The sequence below is a fragment of the Natrix helvetica genome, assembly GCF_964273705.1.
Source record: "Natrix helvetica genome assembly, chromosome: 7".
In the NCBI taxonomy this organism is placed as follows: Eukaryota; Metazoa; Chordata; class Lepidosauria; order Squamata; family Natricidae; genus Natrix; species Natrix helvetica.
Window position 1 is genome coordinate 51,775,953 of NC_138558.1, and position 20,303 is coordinate 51,796,255.

Here is a 20,303-nt window from a genome sequence, read left to right on the forward strand (position 1 = left end):
AACAACGCCGCAGAATTTAGATTGCTGTTTCTCTTGCAATCTACTGAACAGCATTATAACATACTGTATTGATATGGCCATTCGTGTATCTTTCATACCTTTTGGTCCCTTACCCAAAGCAGTTCAATCCTTTTCTTAATAAACTATCACATTTGAATCTCTCCTGTTTTTTAACTAAGGGTCACCCCCCCCTTTTTTTTTTTTTTTACAGTACTGGTGGTAATATGAAGCTTTCTGGGCATCGGTGCATCCGTCCGTTTTTTAAACCCGATCTTCCGAACCTGCAAAGCAAGGGGGGAAGGTCTTTTCTTCCCTGGATCCGTGCACTTGAAGTCTCTCCGGGCTCCGTCAGCTTGCCCGATCCATGCTGAGCCAGAAAGGTGCGGAAACCTTTCCAAGAAAACGGATTAAAGGTTCCTTTAGTATTTTCAACTAAAGAGACCCTATACCGAGGAGGGATGGAGGAAGGGAGAGCCGAGGGCCTGAAGGACATGACTGGGCGAGTAGATGGCCGGGATACAGGGCCAGGCGTTAGCCTGGAGCGACTGAAGGCAAGGTGTTCTAAGGGAAGGGAGAGCCGGCTGGTCTACCAAAGGGAGCAGCACTCCTTCGGAAGAACTCTCGCTCTCCTCTCCTCCAGTCGACTCCCTCTCGGGAATCATGTGTGGGAGAGGCGCTCCGTGCTCCTCCTGCCGAAGGAAGAGGGAGTTCCAGGAAGTAGTAGTTAGGTGGGCAGGACTGCTTGAGCGCCGAGAGCCCTGTTGGCGGTCGGTCTCCTCCATCTCGGAGCCAGGCTCCTTCCTTGAGGCGGAGCGGTGTCTCGCCTCAGCCCCCTTTTAGGAAGGAAGGAAGGAATGAAATAGGGAGGAGCGGAAAGAACAGAAGCCAAGAGGAGCCTCCTCTATACTGGGGTGGCGAGAGCGAGCGCGACGGCGGCTCCTCGCGGGAACAAAGAGGCGCCAAAACGCGAAGGCTGAGGGAAAAGCGGCCACTCTTCGTCTCGCTCCAACGGCCGCGGAGATGGTGAGTTCTGGGAAAGGGAAGTGGAGGGCATGTTGATCGCGAATAGCGATCTTCCGACTCTTAGCACCTGGCCGCGGTGTTTCGCGCCGGGCCGCAGTAAGGCTCCGCGATGGCCGTGGGGACGCTCCCCTGGGATAGTTCTTTCCACAGCGGCTAGGTCTGTATTAGCTACTCCAACCTTGGGTCGTCCAAGCCATTATAAACCTCGGTAGAGACCGCATTTAGCCCTCCAGCGGTCTCCTGGCAAAGCGTGTCTTTCCCGAGAAAAGGCAGGGTCTTGTCTCGCCTCTTGCTTCTGGAGACAAGATCTCTGTCGTATACTGAGCAGCACATCACCATAACGCAAGCTAGGCACGTACGGGAAGCCATAATGTTTAATTTACACTGTCCAGGCACGGCTTTTTATCCTGTTACATTTGGTTCCATTACTGCTGCTGTTGTTTTCTTTTCACTCCAAATAAAATATTAACGTCTTTCCTATATGCATTGGAAGCAGTTCACGATTTTTCCCTAGATTATTTGGCCGTGGAGTGAACTCTTAGTGAAGTATCTTAGTGAAGTATCTTATTTGCTGTTTCTCATAAAATCTGAGGGCATCATCCTCTTGTTTTATGTTAGCTGCCACTGTCCTGTGCTAGGAACCTTCTGTTATTGGCTCATGTGTATTATATGAATTTTACAATGTAAAACTCGAAATAATTTAAGTAACACATCTCTATCTATACAAGGGATGTATTTAAAGTAGCCTTGCCAACCACAATAATTTAATTTCTATCAGACTGTTGAAAAAGTAATCATTTGCTGAGTGTGTTTAGATTTCTGTTAAATACTGCTCTTGGAATTCTCACCAGAACTCAAGCTGATGCCTTATTGGAGTATTATATAATGTCTCCAATAGCAAAACTATCTTTTTCTCTTGGGTGGAAGTTTGATAACGTCCCTAAATTTTCAATATGAATTTTAAGAGATGATTGTTAACTATAGTATGTTGCTTCTAGTAATAGATGTCTTTTTGTTTTAATACCAAATTTTGATGATCAAGCTGTTTCTTTTTCATAATTGCTTTCCTATTTACATTGAATTTTCAGATATTGTGTACAGTTATTTAAATATCTGCTTATTACATTACTTTTTGTTATAGAAAGGGAAATGACTTAAATTCCATATCTGGAAATATGAATAGAAATGAAGATTGCTAGCAGCAGTAATTAATGTGGACTGTGTAAACTTAGAGTTTGAAAATTAATGATATTGTGATCTTGGCATTATACTGACTTCCTCTGTTGAAAGGCATAACAATACCTTCTAATGATGCTATTTCAGTTAAGGAGGCACTAATAGGATTTGTCCTTTTACATCCCAAGATTTTGTCATTATAGAAGCTGTAGAGAAAGTTGATATAAAAAAAACTATTATAGAAATGTACTTCCAAAATATATCATGTCTCCAGATAAATATTAAAGCAATGAAGCCTGCACTTTAGACAAGAACACTTAAAGTATTTTTATTTATAAAAACTTTTGTTTTTAAAGTTATTGATTTGTTAGGCTGTCTCAAAGAAACACATTTTTACTTTGTTGGAATGCTATTCTCCATTTTCTTTTGTATTGATGTTTTTTTTCCTTTCTTAATTTTCAGAAAGAAGAGTGAAAAGGCATGGATATAACATGAATTGCTTAACACGTTCAGAAAAAATAGGAATTATTTCTCAGTTAACTAAATAAAATGGATGAGTCGGTCTTATTGGATCTGTTGGAGTGCCCTGTCTGTTTAGAACGTCTGGATGCTTCTGCAAAAGTCTTGCCTTGTCAACATACATTTTGTAAAAGATGTCTCTTGGGCATTGTGAGCTCACGCAATGAGCTTCGTTGTCCTGAATGTAGAACATTAGTAGACTGCAATGTTGATGACCTTCCTAATAATATTTTGCTTGTTCGACTACTAGATGGCATCAAACAAAGGCCTCAGAAATTGACTAATTTAATGACGTGCTCAAATTTATTAAGGGGCCAAACTAGTACTGCTGCTAATTGCATTCAAAAAGACCTAAATAGTTCTCAAAGTGTCCAGCAACAGAGAGTACAAGCACAAAGTCCACCTGTTAGGGTAAGTGACCAATATGCTAAAAATATAAATGTTGGGGATGTTTGACAATCCAAAGAAAGTAGAATTATGGTATGATTCATTCAGAGGGCTCATCTAAAAAATTCAGCAATAGTTTAATGAAAAGAAAATTAAACATAAATTTAAATATATGGGGGTCACATGGAGTATTGACTGCACTAGTTCTTTGTTGCTTCTGAAAACAATGGCGGAATCTAAAAGTAAAAATTAAAGGAAACACATTTTGGTTAAACTTTAAAAAATATTTATAATGGAATTGGTTATTTATTGATGGAATTGATTTCCTTGTCTATATTGTTGAAAAGTGACTAGCTTCTAGTGATGTAGTTTTATCTTGCTTTGTAGATCTTGCACTCAATGCTACAGCGACTGTTGGAAGCTGTAATCCAAAATACTTATAGGTAGTATCTACAGCAAAATGATACCAAAATGACAACTTATGCACATCATCATGCAAATACTGCCATTAGGTACTTACAATCCAAAGTCAGACACAAATATTTAAGTTGTGACATTTGCATGATGCTTATTCCTTGTCATTTGCCCCTAGAGAATAAGCAATTGCCTGCATTAGATTAATATCCCTGGATTACATTATCACCAATATATTCCTTCCTAAATAACATTTATTGGTAGTTGATAAAAAAAAATGCTGTTTCTTTAGCATAGGAATGCATTGTTTCTTCTGTCTGCTTTCTCTCCCTGAACTGAGGATGCTTTGGACAGCTGTTCTTCCACCTTTTGCATTTCAATTTTTAACCTCAGTGTTATATATGAACTGCTATAGTTAAGCTTAATAATGAAAAGAATGTTAGAATGCTTTGGTAAGAATCCATGAATCCTTTTTATGTATGGGTGACGGAGAGAATACACACTTATTTTTTTAGGCTACTCTTCTAAAATATATTTCAAATTTTGGAAACAAAACAGGTTTAGGCCTGAAATTGAAGACCTCTAAGAAATATCAAGGTTATAGGAAGAATTGGAAATTCAAAACATTTTGCCACTTTATGGGAAGCTACTAGAAGTTAAACTTGACAGATAGGAGACTACTTTTTTCCTAACCCCAATGTTTTCCATATAAATACAGTTAAAATTAAAATGTATGTTTTGAAATGGTATTTGTGCAAAACTTTAGTTCTTAATATTATACATTGCCAACTAGCCAAACTACTAACTGCAGTTTTTTTCTTGGCTTTAATTGTTTAAGCTAAAAATTATATTTGTTAGATTCCTGCCTTTCAATTCCTGGTGACTAAAGACATTTCAGATTTTTCTCTAGAACAGTTGAGGAATCCAGTCAGCCAACAAAGTCTTTTAATTAAAACTGTCACACAACAAAGATACTTAGAATGGAAGAGCAACAAAATTTCCCCCTTTTTCTTGTTCTAGATAACAAAGGATGCTAGTTAGTTTTTCATGTATATCCACTTATTCTTTTAAATTTAGGGAAAAAAAAATATCCGAACCATTCCATTAAAGTTGTATAGTTCCATTTAAGGATTTAAATGTTTTCAGTTCATTCAGTATGAATAGTCAATACTTATATTCTTATACCGAGGCTTGACTTAATTTCATGGCAATTCATATCCCTGAATGTATCAAAGTAGTTATTTATTTCAACTTTATTCAGAAATTAATTGAAACGATAAATATAAATTGATTTTTGCTTAGTGGCAGGTCAGATTAGATTCCTTAAAAAGGTTTGCCTCTCATCCAGTAATATTTGCATATGCAATGCCTCTGGGTATAGTTTGAATTTGCTGTGCAGTGATTAAGTGCTTCATCAGTTTTGAAGAATGCATTGTAGTTAGACGGAGAAATAGTTCAAATAATATACGGAGTGAACAAAGACTTAAAAGCACTCAAGTATTTAAAGTATTTTTGTTTAGTTCCTTGACTTTCCCATACTTAGAACATAAGACTATTATATTCTTGTAGAGATTGGCTCCCCACAGAGATGCAACTGGTTGCTAAGAAAAGGAAAAGATTCAAAAGCTGTAAGATCCTTTTTATATTATAGTGCAGAGGTAAGCAATGTGAAGTGTTGGATTACAACTCCCTTAAATTCCCACTAGCATGAGTTGGATCAGGGGTATGGGAATTGTAATCTAATGTAATATAAATAAACACCTGATGTAATTTGTCTACCTTTATTTCATTGTAATTTGTCTAAACAATGTAATTCCAGTGCCAGGCCAAACCTGATAAATATGTCTTATTTAGAAATGTTCTTTTGAATATTATATTGGGATGTATTTTACTTTTTACCTGCCTTGTATCTAAGTTGTGAGTCTTTCAGAAAGACTCATGTTAAAGACATATATTTATGCTCTTGAGCCTTCTACAAGTATTCAAGATTGCCCACAAAGGACAGAGGTATTTTTCTTTGTTCTAATATATATATAAAAATAAGCTATAAAATAGCAGTTCTAAGAATCAAAAGTAGTTGATTTAACCAATGTTTCTCAGCTTTGGCAACTTTAATATGTGTGGCCTTCAACTTCCAGGGTTCTCCTGCCAACATGTTGGAGAAGCCCAAGAAACATCCATTTACCTGTATCCTGCTTATATAAATGCTATGTATTTCTAAAAACCTCAAGTGTTTTAAAGTGTTTTAGCATTCTGTGCAAATAATTAATGGATCCAACTTTTTCAAATTTTTTAGAGAAAAATAAATAGTGCTGACTATTTCACTATTTGGAATCTGTTCTGGAACACTAATAATTTATTTCTATATTTGCAAACAGAAAGTGCTATTTCAGTTTTATTATATTATGATTAAGTGATGTAAACAATAGATATGTTTAGCCAATATTAAATTATTGTTCATAGTAAATGTGTAAAATGAGACCATGTTCACATCACATGTTGCAATACTACATAGTTCTACTTAAATTAAACTTCTTTCAGAAAAAAAAGTAATGTATAGCCTTTTAAAGTCTAACTTCTCAAATAATGTATAACCAATAAGAATCTTTTATAGAAGTTAATTGTTATATGTCTTCATAGGTAGGCTCAGACTAGTTTCTTTGAAATTGAGAAATTTAATTCATTCTTTTTCTTCTCATTTTTGATTATTGAGTAATTATTTTTAGTGTCGGCCTGTTAGGAATTATGCTTGATTTCCTAGGAAATATCCTGATTTGTGAATTACCTCACATATTCTGAATACCTGTAGGGATTACTCATACCAGTATCCATATAAGTATTAAAACAAGTAAAATAACAGCAGCAACATCATAGTTGAAGCCTCATCCTTTTTCTAGCACTTTTGATATCATACCTGTAAAAAAGTATGGGTTGTGCTATTATGACTGCCTTTTCCCCTTAGGTATGAAGGATGTATATGCTTGAAAGTAGTGAACACTTTCCTCACTGCTTTCTTGTACAAACAGCACCAATAACATATGATTGCTATGGAGTCATTCATATAAATATCTAAAAGAAATAAATGTTAAGATTTAGTCTCATAAAATGAAATAATGCTGCCACCGCTCGGCAAACCCACATAGCCCGAAGTAGGAGAATAGGCCAGTTAGAAAGGCATTACCGAGGCTCTCAGCAATTTGCGCAGGTCCATTAGGCTGCAGCCACTGTGAGTGGGGAAAGCCAGATCCCCATCGAAGCCCTGGCTGCCCAGGCCCAGCAGAAATGCGGGGGGGGGGGGGGGGGAGAGGAACACAATCCTGGCTGGGCTTGGGCAGTCATAGCGCTGATGGGGGTTGAGCTTTCCCTGCTTGCGGTTGGCGGCCTTCTGCCTGCTAGGAATGGCCGTGCTTTTACAATTTGCTCTCACAGGGAGGGGCTTCTCCGGGTGCCGTCCGCTAGGCAATGCCAGCGGGCGACGCCAAGGAGTAGGGCCTTCTCTGTGATGGGCCCAACCCTCTGGAATGACCTCCCCCCCGACATTAGAACCACCACCGACTTCCGCTCCTTCCGGCAGAAGCTAAAGACTCACCTGTTCCGACTGGCTGGCCTGGCATAATTTCAACGCCTATCTCCTGGCATTTATATTTTTACTGGTTTTTAAGGGGATTATTCTGTAGACTTAATTTTATTGGGTATTGGGATTTTAATGTCTGTATATTTTAATTATTTATTAGCAATACAGTCCTGCACATCTTTTATCCTCCTCTTATCCATCTATTTTATATTTGTATATATATATATTGTCCATTTAGTAATTTTAATTGTTTTAATTTTGTTCTTTGACATGGACTGTACACCGCCCCGAGTCCCTTTCGGGAGAGGGGGCGGTCTATAAGCACTAATAAATTCAAATTCAATTCAATACCACCCCTACTCAGCCTTTTAACTGGCTGCTTTACCTCGGCGATGGCACTGGCCTAATGGACCTGCGTGAGCTCCACAGTGCTTTTGGGGCGCTGCCTGAGTGACGCAGTTCCTCCTGCCTTCTGCCTTGCAACCCCCCCTCCCTCCATATCACTGTTCAGAGCTTGTGTGGCTGTTGGCAAAGTGGGGCTGGTGAGAAGCAAGCCAACTAGGGAGTGGGTGCTGTCTCTGCCACTGGAGAAGGAGGGTTGCAGCCAAATTTCGGGAAGGTGTGGCTCGTGAGTAGCCAGGCTTCCTTCCGCACAAGTGGGCGAATCGGCAGGACGCTACCCAAACTGGTGCCTTTGGGCTCAAAGGCCTGTTCCTCCAGCCTTGGGGTAGGCGCCACTTTCTACCCCAGCCCCTGCGACGCTTCAGGGAAACCCAGCCGGGTGTTGGGTGTTCGGTCTGGTAGCAGACACGGAAATGCCACACTTTCCTCCATTTCCTGCAGGGCCTGCTGGCAAAGCACTCCTCTCGTGCACTCACCACTGCAGTCAGGTGCATGAGGGGAACACACTTCACACGCAGCCAAGGGCAATACCCGCGAGGGGGCCAAGGAGATGACCAGCGGTGACATGATCTCCAACCGCAAACCAAAAGAGACGGGAGGGAGTAGGCAGCAGTCCCACACCCTACTCACCTTGTCTTCGCCCGCAGTGGGAGCAGTAGCTGAAGGCATAGGCACAGGGGAGAGGAATGAGGTCCTGCAGGTTGGATGTGTTGGGCAACCACATGCCTTGTCCCAGCCACATGGGATGGAGCAGGCGTGTGATCCGCATCACGTGCCTCACCCGCCCCCGCCCCTCTGGCTGCTGCCGATGCAAGTGCCACCACCGCCATGCCTATTTCTTGGAGCGTCAGCTGCGGAGTCCCTGGCCACCCCCCATGCCCTCTGGCAGTGGCGGCAGGTGAGGCACCACTTTCCAAGGCCCCTGTCAGCCGGGAAAACCCAGCCATGCGAGGAGTGGCAGGGGCGGGGCTGAATCCCACCACTGAGCGGACTGGATAAATTATGTCAGTGGGCCGGATCTGGCCCGCAAGCTGTAGTTTAAGGTTCCCTGATTTAGATAATATGCTTGTGTATTTTTTTTAACGAATAGTTGGTGGGAAAATTATAATTATTGATAGGTAAATTAAAACTATAATTACCACAATATATATTGCTCAAGCATTCCTATATATGACCTATGGTTTAGCCTTATTAATTGGTTTGCCTCTGTTTAGATGTGGGTAGGTTATTTACATTTTGCAACTAAAATGTACCTGATTTGTTTCTGTAGGGTGTACCTCAGTTACCTTGTGCCAAAGCATTATATAACTATGAGGGAAAAGAGCCTGGAGATCTTAAATTCAACAAAGGTGACATCATCATATTACGTAGGCAAGTTGATGAAAATTGGTATCATGGAGAAGTTAATGGTATCCATGGATTTTTTCCTACCAATTTTGTCCAGATAATTAAACCATTACCTCAACCTCCACCTCAGTGCAAAGCACTTTATGACTTTGAAGTTAAGGACAAGGAAGCTGACAAGGATTGTTTACCCTTTTCAAAGGTAAAAATTTATAGTTATATTTTCATAGTCTCAGCAATGTTGAAATACTTGTTAGCCTACAGAATTACCGTCTATCAAATGTTGTTATAATTTTTCATCTTACTATTAACGTTTTTCGGAAGAAAATCAAAGTTATATTTATTTTAAATTTAAAATATAACTTTAAATTATCTTGGAGAAATAGTATTTGAACCTCATTTTCCATTTCCACGATTAACACTGTTGTACATACAAGGTAAATTAGAATTTGTGATATGGTTTTTGTGAAATATGTAAATAAATACTTACAATATGTCCTTTGCTGTGTGCAGTATATTTTGTTTAGGTAAACTGTTAGTTTGCTTGTTAGAATTTTTTTATTGTCCAGGCATACTTACACCAGGAGCCTTTTAGAATCAATATTGTGTTGGGCCAGGTAGGCTTCTGATTTATTTATTTTGTGATTCTCCAAATATAATTTAAACAAAATACTCTCAGGAGCCCCATACAGTAAAACCAATGATAAATGATACTGAGATATGAAAGCTAGCAATGTCTTAAAAACCAAAACGTTCTGTGTTCGAAGTTTTCTTAGTGTCTTTATCATGGACATTTCCTAGTTCATTAAGCCCTAAAAATATTGCAGTACATACATTGAACAATTGGTATCTAAGTTGCATAAAAACAACTAAGAATACATAACATAGAATTCAGATATATTGAGATCTGTACTCTAATGCTGAAAAAAAAGCAGTTGTTGCTGTTTTTCAGCAATTATTTCATTTGATGATTGGTTTGCTCCTGGAATGCTTTTCAAATTCTTAGTAATAGGAGCATACTATTGAAAGAAATTTTCATCTGCGAATATGCAAGTTGACTTTTTTAAAATCTCTATAGCTTGAATGCCAGGGTAAAAATCTTTAATTAGAACTTGGAAACTTTCCTACCCTTTATTTTTTTCTTTCACATCCAGGATGATACTCTTACTGTGATTCGCCGAGTAGATGAAAATTGGGCTGAAGGAATGTTGGCTGACAGAATTGGAATATTTCCTATTTCATATGTTGAGGTGAAAGAATCTTAAGTTTCTTTAATGTTGAATTAATGTGAATACACACACAAACACACTTTATCCTAAAATTCTTTTACTTTGGATTGCATAGATGAATAGAAAAAATTTAGACGTTAATCAAAGAACACATTTTTTAGCAAATTGAACCATTAATTATTATTTATTTAGCATATGATGAGAACATGACAGAAGAGAAGTAAACATATATATATGCAATCCATATAATTATGTACAAAACGTTTATGGGAATATGGCAGTGGCTTCATCTGGATGTCTAATTCAAGTGTCCAGGTGATCGACTTTGGCATTGCTTTGTGCAGTTTTTTTAGGGAACCAGAGAACGCATGTTGCGGGCAATCTTTCACAATATGTTTAATAGTTAAGCAGAATCCTTCCATCCTCTTTCCATCCATACAGAGCAGAGGCACTTTTTCCAGTATCACATCTACTTTGTTCAATTTTGTTCAGACAGAGTGAGGCAGATCAAAACCAGATAGCATTCTTTCCAGAGTCTCATCCTTTTTTTTTATTTTGGTGACCAAAACTTGCAATATTCCAAGTGTCATCTTACCAATGCCTTATAAAGCTATGTTGGAGAAGGAGGGCAGGCCATTTTTATCTGGACTTTATGGCTGTCTCCTGGAAGAGGCCACCATTTTCAGCATGCCCACATTTCCTCACATTGCACTGAAATGGCAGCTGCTTCCAGGAAGCTGTCATGTGACCTAGAGATGAACCACTCTATTTTGCTTCCCTAAAGTGGTCTGCACAGCACTAAGGAAAGCTCTGGAGATCTTCAAAAAGTACCTGCCCAATGGGTGATTTATTGGGGAGTATCCCAAAAAGCAGGGAGTGAAGCATGGGTATGACAGTATTGCGGAGACCTTGGGAGTCCCAGGGCAGGAAAGCCTAGGCCTTCCAGCTCTTTTCCCACCTCTAAAGGACCCTATGCTTTGTTTAATGACCCATACATTGAGCACCTTCAGGGAGAACAGGGTGGGAGTCGTAAAACAAGGCCATCTTGCTTAAAGGCCATCACCATCTGCAACCACAACGGACAATCTTCATTATGATTGTAGGTTGATTACTAAAGTTCATATGAGATGATTATTAAAATTAAACAGCATCTCACTAAAGAAACAGATCAAACCTAGGCTCTATCAATGAACTGCCCTAGGCATTATCACTGAACTCCCCTTAGCTTCTCATCAAGAAATCAAATCTCAGTCATCTATATGACAGACATATATGCTCACCTCTTTATCAGGAAATAATAAAATACTGTAAAAGTTATTATTAGTAACATTTGAATATTAACAAATTTGCACAGTAATTTTCAGTATTCAGAATATTTTAAATTTTTAATCACATGTCATAATAAATACTGAATATTTACGAAGTTGGTTAAATTTCCTAGGAAATGAGTTGTTTAGAATTATATTCAGTTCTAACATATATAATCTGGCCAGTATTATCCCTGCTGTAATGAATTGTTCATAATAGTGCTCTTTAAATGAGACTTAATGTTTTAGCTGTAATTTAAATTACAGTATTCACATCCTTAGCAAAATTTCCAACCAAATTATGGGTTAGAAAAGCTTACCTTTATCTTTTTGGCAGTAGCTTGCCTAGTCACAAATGAAAACAAAATGAGACATTGTTGCTCTGTGCAGTTCTGGTTTTTCAGAAGTTTGATTTTAATATTTATTGCTGAAATGAAAACTGCTATAGCGGATTCACTCTGAAGGAAGAAATTTGGGGTATAATAGGGGACTAATGCAGTTTATTATCCAATCTTGCACTGAACATTGCATTATTTCCCCAAAAATAAGACCTATTGCGAAAAGACCTGGCATGTTTTTTACGTGTGCACATAATATAAGCCCTCCCCCCCAAATATGTCCTACTTAAGAGCCTGCGCAACCAGCCGGCCACCCATTCCATCTGGTTGGTTCTTTATCTGCTAACTTTCACATTTTTACAGTGATAAATTGACTTTTGGGGGAAAAAATGTTTAAAGGGGCGTTGGTACTATACCTTTCCATAGTCTTCCTCTAAGTTTATAGCTGGCAATAAAGAGGTTGAAGTTTACAGATAACTGGCAGCCTTTGACTTTATGTATGTGGTGTATTTATTTATGTGTATTTTTTTCCTTGAAGTCTATCGTTAATTTTGTTCTCTTTAAAAGTCTATTTAATAAATAAATTTCTGATAATTTAAGCAGATTTAATTGCAGATAAAATTGCCTTTTTCTGCATCTATCTACACCCCATAAGATTAGAGGTACATATTAGTTAAGTAGATCCCATACCAACTTGAATCCTGTTTTCTATTATTATAAATCAAGCGATATGTGGCTGTACTTTGTAATATAATTAAGCATAAATATTACTTTAGCTGTGATCCCAAAGAGGTATAAGTATGATTGCAGTAATTCACTTCATAGATTTTTTTCAATATTATGAAGCAGTCAGTGAAGAAGAGAATAAAGATTCTATTTCTTCTCTTCTCACATTTACATACATAGAGCAGCCAAATGTAATGAATTACAAAATATTCATGATTGATACAAAAATAAAACTTAACACACAATATGTAATTACAATGGAACTAACACAATTTTTATTTTAATCAAATGATAGGGTTAATATTTATGTTTATTGCCTTGCAGTTTAACTCAACAGCAAAACATCTTATTGAACTAGACAAACCATCAGTTTCTACCATAGATTCTGGAGAAGGCACCTCTGGTACATCCCATTGCAATTCAGTTCAAAAACATACTGATGTAAAGAAGAATACCAAAAAACGCCATTCTTTTACTTCCCTTACCATGTCCAATAAGGCTTCACAGTTGTCTCAGAATCGTCATTCAATGGAAATCAGCCCTCCTGTTCTCATCAGCTCCAGTAATCCAACTGCTGCAGCACGGATAACTGAGCTTTCAGGCCTTTCTTGTAGTGCACCTTCACAGGTAATTATAATATAAGTAGAAATCAAGGTATATCATGGCTTTTTAAATGACAGTTTAAAATATTGTCAAAATAAATGGGGTATAATTATTGATCTAAATATTTTTATAATTGTATTAAAATAAGCAAATCTTATTTTGGGTGTGGAGCAGTGGTGGGTTCCGGATCCCATTCCAACCGGTATGGTTGGAATGGGCCCGGCGTCACGCGCATGTGTCGTACCTGCCTGCGACGCCTCTGCAATGCTCCTGCTGCTCGGCGGAGCATCGCGCAGGCACATACGCGCCATGCGCATGCGCGGAAGCGCAGAAGGCTTAAAGGACAGGTAAGGAGCTTGGGCGGGTGGGTGGGCCCTCTGGAGCACCGTACTGGAACGGTACCCGGTGCTCTGGGCAGGCTCCGGTCGCCGGTACCAGGTCGTACCGCCTGCAAACCACCACTGGTGTGGAGCTTTCTTGGAACTGTTGAAAAGACTGTGTTGTAGACGAGAGATAGATGTTGTATCCTTCCCCCTTTGTTGAGAGAGGGCTGTTAAATTTTGACATAGATGGCCTCTTTTATCCATCTTTCAAACCAGCAGTCCTCTCTGTCCGAAATGTGGATTTTGCTGTCTTCAAAAGACTGGCTTTTGTCTTTTAAATGCAGATGGGTTGCTGAATCTTGTCCTGATAGGGTTTGTTCTCCTATGTTGTGCCATGCGTTTATGAAATGGTCGCTTTGTTTTCCCAATGTACAGTTTACAATATTATAAGATACAACATAAAACAATTAGAGTGTTAAAAATAAATATTAAGAATTCAAACATTAACATTAACAAAAATGGATAAAATGATGGCTGTTATTATTTATTAATAATATTAATAAATCTAATAAATCAAATATATTAACAATAACATTTGTATTACACATTTGCACTTGAAATGCATACAAATTTAAGACTAGAAATAATTTATATTAAATATAAAAGTAATATTTTGTTGTAAAAGTATTTTACTTCGTTCATTTATGGAATGAATGGATTTTCTGGATGGGACATTAATTATGTTTAATGTATCTGCTATTAATAGGTTCACATTAGTACCACAGGACTAATTGTAACCCCACCACCCAGCAGTCCAGTAACAACAGGACATTCATTTACCTTTCCACCTGAAGTCGCTTACCAAGCTGCTTTTGCTGTAAGTGTAAGTATCATTTCACAGAAGTTAGAATAGTAGTTATGGAATTTTATCTCACTTGGCACTTTGAATTGTAGAAGCTATATTTTCTGGATCTATAGTGGTACTGCAGTACTCATAGTTAATTGGTTCCTGGAGGCACGATGAGTACCAAAAACTATGAATACTAAACACATTTTTCCCATAAGGAAAATATAAATATGCATAAAATATTTTAGGAAAAGTCATTTGCTAAAAAGTACATATTAAGAAATACATATACATTAAGTGAAATGAACATTAAAAACTATGCAATTTCATGTAAAAGTTAAAAGAAATACTTATACAGAAATTAAAGGGACAAACGTTTCTATTCATATATGTTAGATTAGTCATGCCAAGCCCAAAATAATGTATTTATGTATAATAAGTGGTAACCTTGAAATTTCTTTATCTTCCTATTGACCTAATAGAGTCCAGCGATGGCGAACCTTTTTTTGCTCGCGTGCCATAAGCCTGGGGGGAGCGGAAAGGTGTTGTGCACGGGCGTGCCGCACCCATAATGCAATACGCGACCCCCCCAGTGCGTATGCACGCATGACAGGCGCTCTCCCCCATTTTTTGCATGCTTTTTTCGCCCTCCCCAGGCTCCAGAGGCTTTATAGGAGCCTAGGGAGGGCGAAAACAGCCTCCCCCGGAGGCCCTCCGGAGCCTTCATGAAGAATGAAGATTTTGCAATATCCTTCCCCCAGGAGTGGGGTGGAAATGGAGATTTTGCAGTATCCTTTCCCTGCTATGCCCACCAAGCCACGGCCACAGAACTGGTAGTAAAAAAAATTGAATTTCACCACTGACCAGAACAGAAAATTATTTTTAAAAAAGCACAATACAAAGAGCAAAATTCTGAATAAAATTAAATTATTCATGAGCATTACTAGAGTGGCTTAGCCTATGGCCTGATATCTAGATCATTTAACCTTTGGATAGAAGTGTGATTATGTAGTTCTTGCAGGGATCCAGGGAACCTTCTGAGGGGACATTACGTCATAAAGACGCGTAAAGTTTGCAGGACATTCTCACAGTCATAGTTAGTATTATCAACCAGTCCCATTGTATTTCCAAAATTGGAACCTGCCATGGTTGGTTCAGATCCAATTGAATACTTTTCAGTTTTTCCTTGAAAGATCAAAGCCATTGTACTCGATCAGACACCAAATTAAACAGATCTGGGTTAGAAGCTGCCTGTTCTTGGCACCATGCTGTCTCAATATCAAAGTCTTCTCTAACTAATTGCTGTCCAAATTTCCATGGCAGATTCCAAAATTTGAGTCTGATTTCATTGTGACAGTCCTCTTGTGTAGATAAAAATCAGTTTGCCTCATTTTATATCACTCCTCATTATACTAAATAGTGCACAGTTTTCAGCTTGTCACGTGTTCATCTAAAACTATAAATAGTGAGATTAGTATCATGAGAGATATGTGCAACAGTAGTGGGTTGAAATATATAGTGGATATGGATATTTTATATTCGTGTAGATTTATGTTTTGTTTCATTCTTGGGTAGACACCTTTGGGATCTTTGAGTGAGGATTTAGTAGAGTATGTAAAAAGCTATACTATATCAGTAGAAAGATTCAAGATTCAAGCCAACAGTTTCACAAGTATATTTTTCTCTGTTTAACAGAATATTCTGTATTACTTCCTTAGCTATTTCTATAGCTCTGTCTTGCGCTATTTTATTTTTGTTTTGACACAAGATACAAGAGTAACTGTCAACCCAGTCCCAGATTAGAGAACTGTTTTATAATTTCTGTTAAAAATAGATATCTATTCTCCCTTTCAATAAGCAGCTGCTATTCAAGGAAGCATTTACTCTTCAGAACATTGTAGGATGCTCTATTCAATCTATGTAGGTATTTTCTGGTAAGATGTTTTTCCTTCTGATTAAGTACTGCATTTTTTGTACTATAAGACGCACCCAAATGGGTGGAAATATCTGTCTGTCTTATTGAGTGAATATTGCGGCAGGGGAAGGAGGGTTGATTCCCTGCTGGCGGGGAACGCTGGAGCGTTAACTGCTGAGCAGCAGATTGGCAGTTGGATCGGCCTCCTGGAATACTGCCGATCAGCTGTTCTAGGTGGCATAGATCGTCTCCGCTGATCGCTGCGGTTCACCGCTACCTATCGCCATTTGGCAGAGGCGATTAGCGGAGGTGGTGAATGGTGGCGATTGGCGGAGGCGTCGATAGGCAGTGAATGGTGGTGGTGGCAATCGGCAGTGATAGGCAGTAGCGATCCCCACCGCCTAGAAGAGCTATCGACAATATTCCAGGAGGCCGATCCAACCGCCAATTAGCTGCTTGGTAGCACAGTCTCCAGTGTTCCCCAGCAGCAGCAGCAGCTCAGCTCAGTTGACCGGTGGTGGGCGCAACGGAGCAGAGCCCTGACAAGCTACATGTTGAAGCTGACCAGGCTGTTTGCTGCAAGGACGCTAGCCAGATGAATACTGGATGGATGCTGGGAGACAGAGGCAGATTTTTTTTCTTGATTTCCTCTTCTAAAGCTAATGTGCATCTTATAGTGTGGAGGGTCTTATAGTGCGAAAAATACAGTAAATACTTCACATTTCTGCCTTTTAAAACACTAAAAATAACTCCTTTCAGAATGAATTTTTTAAATGGAGGAATTGTGTAGTACAACTGACCACAGTAAGGACCTACCGTTTAAAAAAGTTTTCATGTTCTATTGTACAACTTTGTAAAAATTACTACTTTTATTAATCCTGAATACAAACTACAGCAGTAAGTAATTACAGACAGTAGTAAGCCTTTGTAATTTAAATGTAACAATGCAATCACGATAATTTGCCAATTTTATTTTTTTTAATTGTTGTCATCAGGAAGGAATTTTTAGATTTATGTATGAAAATAAAAATTGAAATACTGCCCAATCTAGTGATTCTAGGGCCTAGAATCTAGGCAGTTTAAATAAAGGTGATCCTTGACTTACAACAAACAGTTCATTTAGTGACCATACGACCTTACAATGGCTCTGAAACAAGTGACTTATGACTGTTTTTCATACTTGTGACTGTTGCTGCATTCCTATGGTCACATGATGAAAATTCAGACACTCAGCAATTGACTCAAATTTATGACAATTGCTGTGTCCCAGGATCATGTGATCACCCTTTGCCACTTTCTGACAAGCAAAGGGGAAGCCAGATTCTCTTAGCAACCCTGTTATTAACTTAACATCTGGAGTGATTCATTTAACAACTGTGGCAAGAAATATCATAAAATGGGGCAAAATTCACTTAACAACTGTATTTGCTTAGCAACAGAAATCTTGGCCTCAATTGTGGTCATAAGTATCCCAAAAATGTAATACATAAAGCATAATATAATAAAATAGACAATATCAGAAAGGCAGACCATACCATCAGTCTTAAATATAACATGAATGAAGATGCTCAGCAATTCCATTCTGAATTTGACATGTTTCGTCAAATCCAGTTGCAAAAGATAGTGTCAAAGGTATAGAGCAGGGGTCACCAACTTTTCGGACCTCAGGGACCACTAAATCTATAATTTTAAATCCTGCGGGAGGGGGTCCTTCAGGCACTTACCTTGGGCAACTGTTTCTGTAACCTTAAACACTCAATGAGCCATTTCCCACAGAAAAAGAAAACACCGGGATTTCCCCCCCTCTCTCTCAAACACACACACACACACACAAACACACACACACACGCCAGCAGAGAGGAAGTCGCGCGTCTCCCAGTCATGCAGCACCAACAAGGGCCGGAAGAAATGCCCGCAAGATCCAACAAGAGATGAAGCTTCACTCCCGCTCTGGAATATCGAGCGAATCTCCATCCCCCGCCCTTCCCTTCTCAAGCCAGGAGAGGAGTTAGTGGAAGGGGAGGGCGAGGGGCGATTTAACTGAAAGGAAGCCACAGCAAGGGGACAAAACACCCAACACCCATTGCTTTGGCCAGCCTGTGCCTCCACCCTTGCTGCAACAGCACCATTTTCTCATTCCAGCAGGCGAGGGCTGCGCTACTCCTATGTTGCACATCCTGCAAAGTTGCAAGTTGCACATACCTCCCTTTATGGCGAAGATTTCCAGCCCCACCACGAACTGCCTGGCTGGTCCCATATTTCAGAGCTCTAGTCCCAGGGCTGGCCCATTGGTCATCCCGGAGCAGTTCCTCCACCTGGGTGTGCTGCAGATCACCAAGATTTTCTCGCGGACCACCAGTTGGTGACCCCTCGTGTGGCAGAGTCAAAGCATTTTTTACTTTTTAGATTGATGCTAGCATTTCTAACTAGCCCTGGAAATCTATTGATGGCCAGTGAAGCAAATAAAGTGTCAGTGCTATGCTGCGAAATATCTTCATCCCTATTAGGAGATGACCTGCTGAATTGATTTTATATCAATTGTACTTTTTAAGATATTTTCAATAATAGCTCCAGGTAGAATCACAAAGGTGCTTTTTTCAGGAGGCAACTGGACTTTCTTGTTTTTTTCTTTTGAAGACATATCACTTCTCATCCAAGAAGCTTCTTCAGCTCTGACAGAATAGTTGGGAATGAAGGATTTATATTTATATTCCTTGCAGACAGCTGGTAATTTTAGAGGACCGTTGAAGCACTTGGAGGTGTAGTGGATTCTAAACGTAATAATGACTGAGGCAACTGGTGCAAGCAACTAAACTTTATTGTTAACAACTCGGATCAACACGAGCCAATTTGACAGCTATTTATACCATAGCTGTCAAACGGGCAACCAATCAACAAATGCTGTTTTTCCTGCCGGGGTTTGCTGCGTCTCAACCAATCAGAAGTCTCTTGCTGCCATCTGACATTCCGTGGCTATAGCAGCCGCAGGGATGTAACACTTCTTCCCACCCGGATCATGCAAGCGTACTCAGCAAGGTAGGCGGGACGATGTATGTTTCTTCTGGAATGGCACAGTTCTTGGGTTGGAGTCATTGATGGAACAGGAAGGAAGTCATGTGCGATGGCCAATGGGGAACGTTCCTCACCTGTGCCTGCCGAAGTCAATACATCCGGAGATCCTGGTTTCGCAGGTGAGTCCTCTGTCGAAATCCTGCAGGGCGGTTGTTGAGCTGGTGCATCACTGGGTGATGGCAATGGCCGGTAGGCGGTGTCTGGTACCTCGTTGTCAACTGGAGCGTCCTCGATGGCCGAATCTGCACATGCTGAGCGGCGGTGCAGCTGATCGATATGGCGCCGCTACAGCATCCGTCCCATTATTTGACTAATAATGGCTCGAACCCATCGGGGATTCCCACATAATATTTTTTTTTACATTTCTTTGTTGAGAATGATGCGTTACTGACTTCCTCTGCCTCGCATTGATCATTGTCAACTTCGAAACATACATTTCTGCGCCACCCAGCAGGGCTGTCATACTTTTTATTTGCTTTTTTATCTTTTGAGGTATTAGCAGGAAGAACTGACCGACAAACAACAGCAATATGCCCCTTCTTTCCACAACGCCGACAGATGGCTGTTTTAAAATGGCAGTTGCACCTGATGTGATTTCACCCACATCCTATACAGCCATTTTGGGGCAATTTAGCCTGCCAGTCACTATGAGGCAACTTAGCTAGTCGTTGTCCTCTATTAATTGGATTTGATTTGAGGCGGCTAATGTCCTCATCTTCCTCAGTTTCCCCCTCCTCAAATTCAAATTGCTGATTCACTAGTCCACATTTAGTGCCGTTTTGAACCCAGTTATATATCGCTGAATTTCAGTAGTCGATTTTTCTGCTAATTCTGTTGCCCTTGCCTCATCAACAGCCCCTTGTAATGTTAATTCTTGTCGGGCTAGCAGCCTGCGTTGGAGTCGCATGTCTCTGACTCCACACACTAACTGTTCTAGCAGGGCTTCCTCTGCTAGATAACTCCCAAGTAATAGACCTGCTCCTTGAGGGGAGGGTGACCCTGTCCAGAATTAACCTTGAAATTGGAGTAAAGCCAAAGGTGACTCTCCTCCTATGAACAAGATCTTGCTGCAATTTTAACCTTTTTTAATGTCCTCTAATTCAT

General features: G+C 39.6%; 1 protein-coding gene across 3 annotated transcripts in view; it reads left to right on the top strand.

Moving 5' to 3' along the window:
- The first annotated feature begins 566 nt into the window (after positions 1–566).
- The window catches only part of SH3RF1 (SH3 domain containing ring finger 1), a 30,881-nt gene continuing 11,144 nt past the window's right edge, over positions 567–20,303 (top strand). For 2 of the 3 annotated variants that reach the window (XM_081959824.1, XM_081959826.1), the window contains exons 1-6: positions 568–1,023; positions 2,662–3,129; positions 8,766–9,041; positions 9,994–10,089; positions 12,764–13,066; positions 14,132–14,248. In XM_081959824.1, the coding sequence (XP_081815950.1) occupies positions 2,749–3,129; positions 8,766–9,041; positions 9,994–10,089; positions 12,764–13,066; positions 14,132–14,248 (1,173 nt within the window). In that variant the 5' untranslated portion in view covers positions 568–1,023; positions 2,662–2,748. Of the gene's footprint in view, positions 1,024–2,661; positions 3,130–8,765; positions 9,042–9,993; positions 10,090–12,763; positions 13,067–14,131; positions 14,249–20,303 lie in introns of all 3 variants that reach the window. The other variant, XM_081959825.1, reaches the window with a different exon arrangement.